Source organism: Centruroides vittatus, unplaced genomic scaffold (assembly GCF_030686945.1).
Source record: "Centruroides vittatus isolate TY-2023 unplaced genomic scaffold, ASM3068694v2 scaffold_149, whole genome shotgun sequence".
Taxonomy (NCBI): Eukaryota; Metazoa; Arthropoda; class Arachnida; order Scorpiones; family Buthidae; genus Centruroides; species Centruroides vittatus.
The window spans coordinates 1,605,330-1,618,288 of record NW_027122681.1 but is presented as its reverse complement, the minus strand read 5'-3'; the positions used below and the strand labels follow the sequence as shown (position 1 = coordinate 1,618,288).

General features: G+C 27.4%; 1 protein-coding gene across 7 annotated transcripts in view; it reads right to left on the bottom strand.

The window, feature by feature from the left end:
* The window catches only part of LOC136987303 (trithorax group protein osa-like), a 158,937-nt gene that overhangs the window by 64,935 nt on the left and 81,043 nt on the right, over positions 1-12,959 (bottom strand). For all 7 annotated transcript variants that reach the window (XM_067285021.1, XM_067285022.1, XM_067285023.1 and 4 more), the window contains exon 3: positions 1,213-1,335. In XM_067285021.1, the coding sequence (XP_067141122.1) occupies positions 1,213-1,335 (123 nt within the window). The remainder of the gene's footprint in view (positions 1-1,212; positions 1,336-12,959) is intronic.

Sequence of the window (12,959 nt, the reverse complement as noted above, 5' to 3'; positions counted from 1 at the left end):
ATGTAACATTCCAAAACTCATTCCTCAGCTGAATGGTTATTCTGTCTACCAGGCCCACATTAAAGACAAGGAAAAGAAGTAGAAGAAAGAAAGAAAGAAAGAAAGAAAAAAGTAAAAAGATTTCTCTCCCCGTTCCTAGTTATTTTGCTTGGTGCGGCTCTTAAAAATTAATTTAATTTACATGATCTACATTATTCTTTTTCTCCTTTTTTAAGGCATTCGAGTACATAAGAAAAAGGGGGGAAACTATGACGAAAATCAATGAGATGAAGTAGAGAGAATAATCATTTTCATTTTGAATTTCTATTCTGGAGTGACATAATAAATTATTTTTCTGATTGCAAAACTTGAACTCATTAAAAAGCGCCTCCTTTTTTTTACGTGTTTTATTATTGGAATCTTCGAAGCTTATCAAAAAATAATAATAATAATAATGATAATAATAATAATAAATCAATAGATTCCATATTTTTACTAGCGTAAAAAAAAGTTATTCTATTACCTATCTGTGGCGCAATTTATTATTATTACTACTACCACCACTTGCAGTACTATAAACTGGGATGTAATAATACCGAAGGGAGGCATAAGGTTTTAAACCATCTTCTTTCTTTTAAGGACTGTTAAATGACTAGAAATTGGAGAAAAACTCCTAAAAGGTTATTGCCCCCGTGGTGCAATCCCCATCGCTTTAGTGGGTACTTTCTGACCTATTTCGTTCGATTCTGAGAAAATGTGTGGAGAGGACCGGTGGCTAGATGCTTTTAAATACAATATGCATTCAATTTAAATTATTATGGAGGTATTTTTATATATAACTAGAAGAGTTTCTCCAGCTTTTGAAGGGGTGAAATTGGCAGGGTTGGGTTGGGAGGTGGTGATAAGAACAATGGTCTCGGTACATTTATCAACCGAATATTCACAATAATAAAAATGTAAAACCTCCTCTTAAGCCCAAGCGATGATTTGCTTGGGCGTAACGGGAGGTGGGCTTTAGGGATGGGGGACTCGAACAATATTTTTGTAGGGTGTAGAAGTATATTCGTGTCAAATTTTGTGCTGATAGGTTAAACACTTTAGAGGCCTTTACCTAACAAATTTTATGGACAGACTTTCTTTTCGAAAACTGTAAGCAATGCTTATCATTAGCAAGTAGGAAATGCTGGAGTGATAATAAGTTAAAATTTAATTTTCTTTATTTATTTTACTTACTGGAGTTACCTGACCTTGAGGTTGATTAAAGCTTGCCATCTGTGATAATGGCCGTTGGTCAAAGTTACCTTGTGTCACTTGAGAATTTGTATTAACTTGCTGCATATTATACTGTGCAGGAAGCTGCAAATAAAAAAAAATGATAATAATCATTATAATGTAATGATACTAAATTTTTTTTTTTTTAAATGCATTTTAAATATAAATTTAAGAACGGAGAAAAAATCCTATCAGAAATCCGATTCATTAAGGTTCATCATTACCGAAAACCTTTTAATTTTTATTTTTCGAGAAGAAAATGGGGGATAGAAACGATGGAAACACTGAACTAAAGTCTTTAAAAATTAATTAGTTAATTAATTAGGAGTTAAAATTTGTTCTGCCAAACAAGTTTTATTTACAAATGATCAAAAATTACATTTCTTTTAGTAAAGTTTACACTTTTAACAGTGCGAGATGTGTCAATATGTACAAAGTGTTTTACCTCACAAAAATGTACTTAATTAAACTGGAATGAATTAAAAGTCTTTTCGAATGGAAAGCACTCTAAGTGCCAAGATTTCTTTTTCCGCTTTATTCAAAACATTCCATATTAACACGTCTGAATAATTAAGACACCAAACTTCCGATACAACGAGTACAATAAATTTTAAAGAAAACTTTTTAAAATGTATAAACACATTAGTACATAATATACTTCAATGGACTATACAAACGAGTGTGTGTGAATTTTAATCACAATGTACACCAAACAAAACACTGATTTATATATATATATACACTGTAATTTAAAAATCAACACATCTCGGTAGATTATTTATACATTTCTTCCCACTAATAGAACTTTTTAAAATTTTATTTTACTCTTAAAAATGCATAAAACATTCACTTATGAAATTAAATTATGCCATCCTGGAGCATCACTTTCGTTTGTTGTTGTTAACAATGAGTTGTAATTTTTATGTATTCCGGGGAAAGTTACGCTTAATAAAACTTGCTTTCGAAAGTCATTTGTGGACGTTGCTGAACTTTATTGCGTTCGTTTAAGTATGAAGAATTGTATATTTACGTAAACGCTGGATGATTTATTTAAGACAAATGTCACAATAGTATGTATGAGACGAAATATATATCCATGGAAAACAAACACGGAATTTCTGTTTCAACACGCATCCATAGTTTATAATATGATTCGTTTTGTATTTTATTTGGAATGCCAAATCGGATCAAACCGTTTATTATGCAATATAAAATCAATTATTATAATATATATATATATATGTGTGTGTGTGTGTGTGTGTGTATATACGTTTGCGTTTGTACTACTGTATTATCAGTGGTGCGTTATAGCTTCGTGGGTCCAGACTAATTTGAATTAAGGGACCCGTGTACAGTGTTGACTTTAGACATTTTTCGAAAGGGAAAAATATTTTCTTATAGACCAATCTTTTACAATTGTCCTTTCTGCCAATAAAGCGCTACTGTCTACTATATTATATGTACTACTATTCCAACGACCCCTTTATTATATTTAAATATATAAAGGGGTTGTTGGAAGAATAGTACAAGTGACAAAAACCTTTTTCTTTATTAAAGCACAAATAGTATTAATTAATTCAAAATTAAACAAATAATAAATGTCAGTAACAAGAAAACAAATCATTTAAGTGATAACATGATGTTTTAACAAATGTTGAATTATCACTGTTAATTGTACCTCTCTTAGGTAAATACAAACTTCCATCGCACAATAATACCAATATACTGTGCTATAGTTAACACACAAAAGCCTACAGTAGATTATTAACAGATAAAAACAGTCAAACAACACAAAAATGAAACATTTATTCATTATTTCTATTACATTTCAAAATAATTAGTAATTAATTGGCGAAAAGGAAAAGCATTACTTAGCATAATAATAATTTCGACTTCAGTTTTAAACCACTATCTGTTATATATCAGATATCTGCCCCCCCATCGCGTGCGAAACATACAAATATTGATTTATTTTTTTTATGTGGAGATAATTATAGGTACAGTACAGTACAAACAATGCTGTCAGAATCAGGGAATAAAGAGCCGGCAAGGGCTTTCGCACGACTTTCCCGGCACTCGTAATTCACAAAGTTAAAGTTATGTATGGCGCCATCTGTTATAGGAGTTAATTAATAATATAAAAATTACTTTTAATAATTATAAAAAGGCAAAAAAGGCTCATTTTCGGGGATAGAGTTTCTTAAAAAACAATAATTGTAAATAGGTAAAATTTTCGTTAAGTCTGAACCAGATATGACAGATGACCCCTCTATATCTTCCCACTCCCTTGACCTTTAACTACAAAAATTTAATAGTATCAATGCCCCGTGTACAGAAATAATCCTGCCAAATTTCGAAATTTTTTGCCCGTCCGGTCCCGAGATATAATGAAAAATAGACACCGACGCGCGCGCATACACAAGGAATTTCTTTACATTTTTGAACCCGTGAAGTGTCAAGACTTGGAGAAGAAACCGATCTGACCGATCGCACTACTTTCCCCACGTTATATTCCATAACAGCCTGGAAAGTAAAGATAACGCACAGAATTAATTTCTGCCCATCACTTAGAAAGGATCGGAGGTAGTAACGCTTACGTTCCTCACAGCCAATTCGGTACCGTAATATGCCGCACGTTTTACGAAATTTGAAGCGATCAATTCAGAAAATCGGATCCCGTAACGCACAGCCTTAGCCCCCCTCCCCGAAACTAGCGTTAAACGCGACAATGACGATTCCTCTCGTACTGTACAGTACATTAGCTAACCGGTTGCGTGCGTGAGTACGTTGTTTAACGACTCGATTTACGCGCGCTAATATAGATAATATAAATATTACTTTTGAATACGATACGTAGAGAACCATATGGCAAATCGTTAAAATGTGCGCGCGATGGCTCGCGGAAATGCGATGCGATAACGATCGTACATTAAATGATAGCCCTATTTTCTGGCATGTGTGGTACCCCCTCCTTTTCCGATGAAGATAATGGCACGGTTGTTTCGAAATTTGATTTCGAAATAACGCAAACATAAACAACAACAGTAATTTTAAGTTATTACGTTTTTAAAATCGTTTATCGCATTAGATTTTCTAAATTACATCGTTAAAATCCAAATAAAATGACTAATGGATAGTCGACAATATTTTCAATTACACCTGTGTTAATAAACGTTTAATTGAAAACTCGACTGGAAGATTATACAAGTATTACATCAATACTTTAGCTTTGTACAGATTCGTTTTTATTTATTTATTTATTTTTCGAAGTTAAATCTGTGCTGTAGAAGAGTGTCAGATTTTTTGGTTAATGTTACCCTTGGTGCCATGATGGCGACTCGTCTCCGATTCCAGCAAAGAAACAGTGGGACGCACGTTCTAACCTAACCTAACCTAACCTATTCTAATAAATTACCATAATTATTAGCAACCAAATTATTAGAATAGGTTAGGTTAGGTTAGAACGTGCGTCCCACTGTTTCTTCGCTGGAATCAGAGACGAGCCGCCATCTTGACACCAAGGGTAACATTAACCGACTTTTTTTAAGGTTGTTTACTGGATCCTATTTAAAACTTACTCAAAAGGTAACTTTTAAAGCCCTTCATTTTATATTTCCTAAAAATAGAACAATTAATACTTGTTCTAATTTTATCTACTGATAAAAACTACAGGATCTATGTTTTTATAACAAAGATTATCACAATTTAATTCACAGTAGATTAAAAAAAAAACTTTCTAACTAAAAGAAGGCATAGTAAATAAATATTATATATATATATATATATATATATAATATAAATTCTGAAAAATACTTACATAAAACACAGTAGGATTTACAAACTAATAACTCCCAGAGCAAGTTATTAAATATAGCAGATAAAACAAAAATTACGTACAGTACATGTATAGTGTATATATTAATTTTTAAATAAAAGTAACACAGGAATAGAATAAAATTCAATTAAAAAATTAAAATTATTTTCATTTTACTTGTGATAAACCATTGATATTTAATAAAATACATTCAGAGTATGATTAAATAAAATGTGTGTACGTACAGTGTATGTACTTAAATATTTTAATAACAGAGCAAAACAGTATAAAAAATTTCACGTATTATTTAAAAAACTGTCTTTTAAATTACACATTTAAGCGCACGTATAATAAATTTTGTACAAATAAAACTTTAATATAAATAATATAAGGCATTAAAAAATATCAACAAGTCTTTTTTTTAATGTTGTTCCTTACATAATAAATTACAAAATACTGAATTTTGTATTTTGGTTAAAATCTCTAAAGATAAGAATCTAATAAAATGTTCTGTAATGAATAATTTATAAGAAAAAAAAGAAAGAAGGAAAATGGCAACATTATTGAAGAGATACATTTTTGAACACAAACTTCGTGATATATATATATATATTTTATAAATATAGACGTAACTTTAATTAATATGTTTCTTCTTTTAGAATGTTTTTTAAGCAAAATAATCTATTCAAAGGCTCAAAAAATAGCAAAAGATTCTGGAAGAAGAAAATGATTCTTTGCGGCTTATTTATTAAGTGATTAACAAGACCAAAAATCCGATACATTTAATATAAAACCTTTGTTTTATTCGCCTTTATAAAATAGAAACTAAGTTAAATATAAATTTATATAATCGCTATTACGTTCCATGACATATCCTCTAAAGTATTGATGAAAACTATTAAATTACAAGCAGTGTAAAATATGGTTGTTGTCATTCTTGTTTAGGTTAAGAGACATAATTAAAAAATAATAATAATAATAATAATAATAATAATAGCATTTTTACAAGAGAATAAAATGTAATAAGTAATTAATGAACAAAAAGGTTTTCTACAAATACAGATAACCTTAATTGTTCTAGATCAGGATAAAGGACAATACAATATATACCGGCATGATTAAAAGCTAGTTGATTGTCGTTAACTTGGTAACACGAGCATTATTATTTGAAGAACATTCGGGCGTAAGAATCATTCAATGCATATATACATAAAATCTGTTTTTATTAAATTATACAAACTTATTTACAAATAAAAAAGTAAAGAGTAAGGAAATGAGAAAATTTTAATGCTTCAACTATTCCCAGTGTAAATAACATCTGTTAACTTTAAGAATTATTAGAAAATAAATGTCGACTTTATTCAAGATATGAGAGAAACTAACGTGAATGCAGATATGGTATATGTATAAAATTGATAAACTGCGTTCTTAATTTATTTCAAATTTCATCATATTTATTATATGTATTCAATTTTTTTATTTTTATTTTTTTAAATTGCAAATACAATCTGAAATAAAAATGTATTTGATAAAACTAATATAATTCAACATTTTAAATTGAATTTTAAATTAGATGATTACATGCAAACTCATCTACTTCTCATTCAGATGATTCAAATGCTATTCAGTTATACACTTACATGTCGAAATAAAAATTTGCTTGATACTCCGACAAATTATCAATATTGCCCGGATAATAAAAGTCATACATTTACATGATTTACATTTTATTTCATCAAATATTTTTTTTTCCTTTTATTTGACTTTTCATCAGAATTCAATCAAATATTTTCCAAGTTGGAGTACTAATCAAACACTAAAAAAAATTTTTTTATGGACATTTTTCTTATCAGTTTTAACAATTTTCCTTAAACAGCATTTATATATTGATACCGAAATAAATGATGCAGATAAGTTCTTAGTATCCCCTGCGTCGGTATAAAACTTACTTCTCTCGAGAATCAATATCTAAATTGGAGATAAAGATCAAACCGATATCAAATTAATTGTTGCAATATACATTCGAATTACCGTTCGGAAAACCGCATTCAGAAATTCCATTTTATCGAACAAATCGCTTAACTTATCTAATAACAGGTTTTTTTTTAAATGTAATATACGGGAAAATAATTGAAAAAATTCCTTCAATAAGTAATTTAAATAAATCTTAGTGCCGTAAATACACTTCGGCATTGCTCTCTTTTAAAATAAAATACATCGCATTTAATTAACCTGTAATTTGTTTAATTACAAAATCATCCGTTTCGTCATAAATCATAAAAAGTAAACAAGATTTATTTATTTATTTATCTTAATGTTATATTTTAAATTAAAATTTTCTGGATCTAAAGGGAATAGAATTTTTTTTTTTTAAAAACGATCTTAAAATTTATAACTTTCAATTTTGCTACACAAATTTGATGATATCATGTTATTAAATTTATAAATGTAATTGATTAAAAAAAAGTAAATAAATTCAGTAAATATTTGAAAATAAACAGAATATTCATACTAAAGTTGTAAGAGAAAAAAAAAAATAATAAATTATAAGAAATTGAATATCGGAGAAAAAGCTGTTTTTATTAACGCAGGGTCTTCATATTTACAAAAAAAAAAAAAAAAAAAAAAAAATTGTTTTCATTTATCCCGAATTGTTCATAAATATTAATGCAATATTTAAAATATATATTTCGAGAATTAAAAACAGTCTTAATGCAACCGGAGTGTTGTAATTTCTACGTTCGTCTGCAACAACAAATGCTTAAACGAGATTCCTCATTATTATAATTCGGAATTTTACGAGTTACAGTAGAAAGTCGTTAATCCGAACCCCGGTAATCCGAATCGCCGGTTATCCGAACGATTTTCAGTCGGACTGTGTCGTGCCGAATCGAACGTTTTTGATACTAGATTTACTTCTAAAGTATAATTTTCATGTTTTTATATTATTCAATATATTTATTTTGTTTGTACAAAATAAAGAAATAATTTTTAATGATATAATAGGCTCGATTATTATAATAAAAATTTTCGTTAGGCTTAAAATCGACGAAAATTCAGCACGAAGCGACACGCAACGGAGAAAAATTTGAACATCGGACAGGTTAATATATTTATTCGTACATAATCGGTTATCCGAACAAATCACTAATCCGAACAATCCCAGTCCCCAATTGATTCGGATTTACGACTCTCTACTGTATTAATTAATATTGGTACGACCTGTATTTTATATATCCAAATATTGATTTCTAAAAGATTTTTACACTTAATAAAAGAACCAGAGCAATGCGTAAGAGAAATAAGAATAAGGATATTTATTAAAAACAATAATAATAATAATACTAAACTATCAGATTCGGTATCAAACACCTTTCTAACACAATTTCATCAGTCTACCTTAAAAGACTTTCCGTAAGAAAGAGGCTTCCTTATTCTACATTTGAAAAGTAAGAATGTAAAGTTGTTCATAATGTACAAAAATCATTAAAAAAAATTAAGCAAATAAATTTAAGTAATTTGCCAGTCGGCTGTTTTCTGGCTTAAGAGTCTGTTAGACTAAACGTACCAGACATTACCATAAAGAAAATGTAAGTAAATATATAATAAACACAGAATATGAAAAATAAGGTAAACAGGTTAATGGTGAAAGAGGCCTTGCAGAGCCAATCTGCTAAAGGACTAGTAATTGTAAAACTGTTAGAGATAGAGTACCAATCACCAGATAATTTTCGTAGATATAACTTTTAGATAAATATTAGGAAGAGGAGGTTTTCAGTTATTTTTATATTCAAATAATTCAAAAATCATATTTAATGCCAATAAAGTGGATAAATTTTGCCTTATTTCTTTTCCTTTTATACAAGACATATTTTTAGATTTATTTATGATGTATGAAAGTTTAAAAGGTCAATTTATATTAAGAAAAACTTTTACTGTACAAAATCAAAATTTAGTTCCTTAAAAATGTAAATAATACTATTTGTTTATTTGGTTAAAACATAGAAAGTTCACATTTAAAGACAGTAAATATAATAATATAGAAGAGTATTTTTAGAGCAGCATATAGAGCTATCCATTATGTGTGATCATTAGAAAAGGGAAATCAGATAAAATTTCTTAATGTTCTAAAACAGACCTAAGATATCATGTGATATATACGTATCATATAACATTTAAGTAATTTATATAATGATTGTAAACTTTTTTACTGAAAAAAAAATATATTGGAGCTTGGAAATAAAATAGTAAACTATTCTATAATGGATAATGGTAATGTTGAGTCATTATATATTGATTTTCAGCAAGTAAATAGAATGATTCACTACTTTTTAAGAGAGATTTATAACAAATTTACCATCTGTAATACTGAAAGAGACTAACTTTTATTCATTGCTCATTGTTTTTATTTACTAACATAGATTCTATTAGTTAAAATTTATTGTTATCCTCATCCGAGTTCTCACAGAAGATCGTTTACATTATATTAAAATCTTTTCATGAAAGTGATTTAATATAGGAATTCTCATAACCAGAATATAATATAATTTTTTGCTTCGAAAACATGGAAATAAAAACTTAATTTCTATTTTTAATGGATAGAAGTAAAGAAGTATTAATTTAAACAAGGATAAAAATTTTTTTATAAATTTTATTCATTCATTCTCTTAAAAAAAACATTTATTTACACGTGTTAATGAATGAATTGTAAACTACTTCCCTTAACGTTTTTTTTTTTAAATATATAAATGCTATAAAAATAGATAGTTTATATTTGTTTACTATTACAAACTGTATTATATTGCAAGGTACAACAATAAAACATTATGTCTGTCTGTTGAATATTATTAAATATAAAATAAGATAACAAAATCAATTAGAGATTAATTTATCTTGTTTATTACAAATAAAAAGACCATTCATATAAACTTTATTGATATTAACTTAGATATTTTATAGTTTATTCATATCCTAAATACAATGCAACATAAATCAAATTTAAGACTATAAAATCTTGATATACTGTATTTGGGACTTCAGAGAATAATGTATAACAATGCATGTAATTGTGATGTAATATCGGTCTTGTAATTAATTAATATTAAGGTAGAAACATAAAAACATCAGAACAAATAAATGGATACAAAAGTTTAATATACTTTAAAATAAGTGGAGATGCCTAGACATTTCAGAAATAAAGAAGTTAAAGATAGATAAAAATATTACAAAAGAATTCATATGATGAAAAAGAAACAGGAAAAGACAGAGAAAAAGAGAATATAGATTTAATTAGAACAGCAAGAAAAATAAGAACAAGAGAGGAATTGTATTGAATGAAAGAAGCCTATGATATGCAATATATCAGAAAGTTCAGGAACAACAATATTGCAGGAATCTATTTTCATTCTACAAAAATTGATTTAAGTTTACTGAGAATTCAGAGATGTCTATTTATGTGATAAAACTCCAAAACATACAAATAGTGGTTACCACAGTTTAAATATTCTTTTTCACTTTCTCAAATTTGTAATGCACAGGGATATCCAAAAGGGAAGAAAAGGAGCAAACTGTTCTAGGCTCCAAGAAATTAGGTTCTCTACACAATCTTTTTGTTTACTTCCTTTAATATAATAATTTAATGTGCTTTTTTTCCTCAATATGTATTTTGTCCCAAGTCCTCATTATCATCTGATAAGCCCTGGTAATGTATGTTAAGTTTTCACCCAAGGTAATAATATGTAAATTTTAATACTACTTTCACTAATATGGTAATTTTTAGTTTTTATATCTATTTACGTGAGAGACATAGATCATATCTTCGAGAAAGTTTCATGAAATCAATCAGTAATATTCAAAACTGCCTATATGCCTATAACGATCAGAATTATACAAGCTATAAGGCAATCATTTTATATATACAGTACATTAAACCAATGTAAAAGTAAAGGAATTCATTACAATTATATTATTATTATAAAGAAAAAAGTTCTCAACAAAGTCTGTCCATGTATATATTATTAACAAGAATGTTTGTTCATAAAGTAAATCATTTAATTCCAAGATTGAATGAATATACTTTCTCCAAGACAAATTTTCTTAACTCATACTTTCTCAAAAATTACTGAACTATAACATTTTGAACAGAGATTAAATCAGCTTTAAATGGTTCACTGCATTCAGCAAATCTAATGTGCAACAGTCTAAATAAGCTTTTTAGTGGCATATATTGATCAACATAGATTTACAACCAAAAAATTTCAATAATACAAAAATATAATACTCTTATATATATTTCTTGTTTTGGATTACTATTACACACCTTTTCGAGCAATTTTTAAAATCAATGTTTGCCGTATAAGATGCTACAAAAATGTTAACGGAAGAAACATGCCTTTAGGATCTGTAAACTACCTGAAGAATAATCCAGACATGGTTAAAATGATGGAGAACAAGTGGAGACACTAACTTTTTGATATTAAGAATGAACATTTGTTACTAATTTACAGTAAATTATTTGTTCTGTTTCCAATAAACGTCAACATTTATATGGCATTATTATTATTTAATATAATAATAATGCCATATAAATGTTGACGTTTATTTGAAATACCTTGTCTAACAATTTGTAACACTGCATCGACCTAGTGAACCAATAATTATTTCAATCCAAATAATGCAAATGTTAATAGTATGTCAGATCAAACTAGAGAGATAATCCGCGCAATGTTTTTGCATAGTATGCATGAATTAATTTAGGACATCAAATAGAAATGGCTTCAATTTAAAAATTATTATTTTAATAATAGAAAATTCAAATAAAATAAATGTACATATTTCTATTTCTTTAATTTTTAATAATTTTTGCCTTATAGAATTATTTACAAACTATAACACTAATTTCAATAATAAAGTAATGAATGGAAGAAATTTTTCCGACTTAATGCTGTATAATAATAATAATAATAATCTATCAACTTAAACCAGCAAATTTTAATGTTTTTATACTGTCGACTTAATCTACGTGTGTAATTATATAAAATTTTTTTCAATTATACGCTTCTAAAACTAATTAGAATATTTAGTATTTAGATAAAAATCTCTGTAACGAGCTTCGTAATCAATATTATTTCAATTAACAATAATATATTGCCTGAAAACAATATCATATTTAAAAAACAATAAATTTATAAATATTATAGCAATATTTGTAAGGACTTTCTAACTATAAATTGGATTTTCTTTCAAGATATTGATTGTAAATATTAAAAAATGCATTTAAAAAAACAAATAATTAATTATTTCTGAGGTTAAGATAAAAAAATTTATTGGAATTTTCAATATTTCAAAACTAATATAATATTTATAAAACATTAAAAAGATAATTGAATTTTAAAAAGTTTCAATATTTATTTAATAAATACATCCAGCAAAATAAACATTTTCTATAATTAAAAATACATTGAGGTAGGAAAATCAAGAATAAACATTATATAAAAGGTAAAAGTTATCCGTAAAGTTGATTAAAAATAGATCATAAAATGTATGGAGAGAAAAACAGTTAAAACAGCTTATTTATCATTTATTATGCAATAAAAATAGTATTCTCATACATGTAGACTGTAATTTTCTGATACAAGAATTAAAAGCAGCGAAATAATACAAAGAATATTAAGACAGCATATGAACTGCATGCTTTCAACAAATACTGTATTTTCCGGCGTATAAGACGACTTTTTAACCCGGGAAAATCTTCTCAAAAGTCAGGGATCGTCTTATATGCCGGAAAGTACGGTAATCTTATACGGCGAGTATATCCCAAATTCTATATTTTAACTGTAAAAGTCGGGGGTCGTCTTATATGCCAAAAAGTATGGTAAATACAAGATTCAACTTA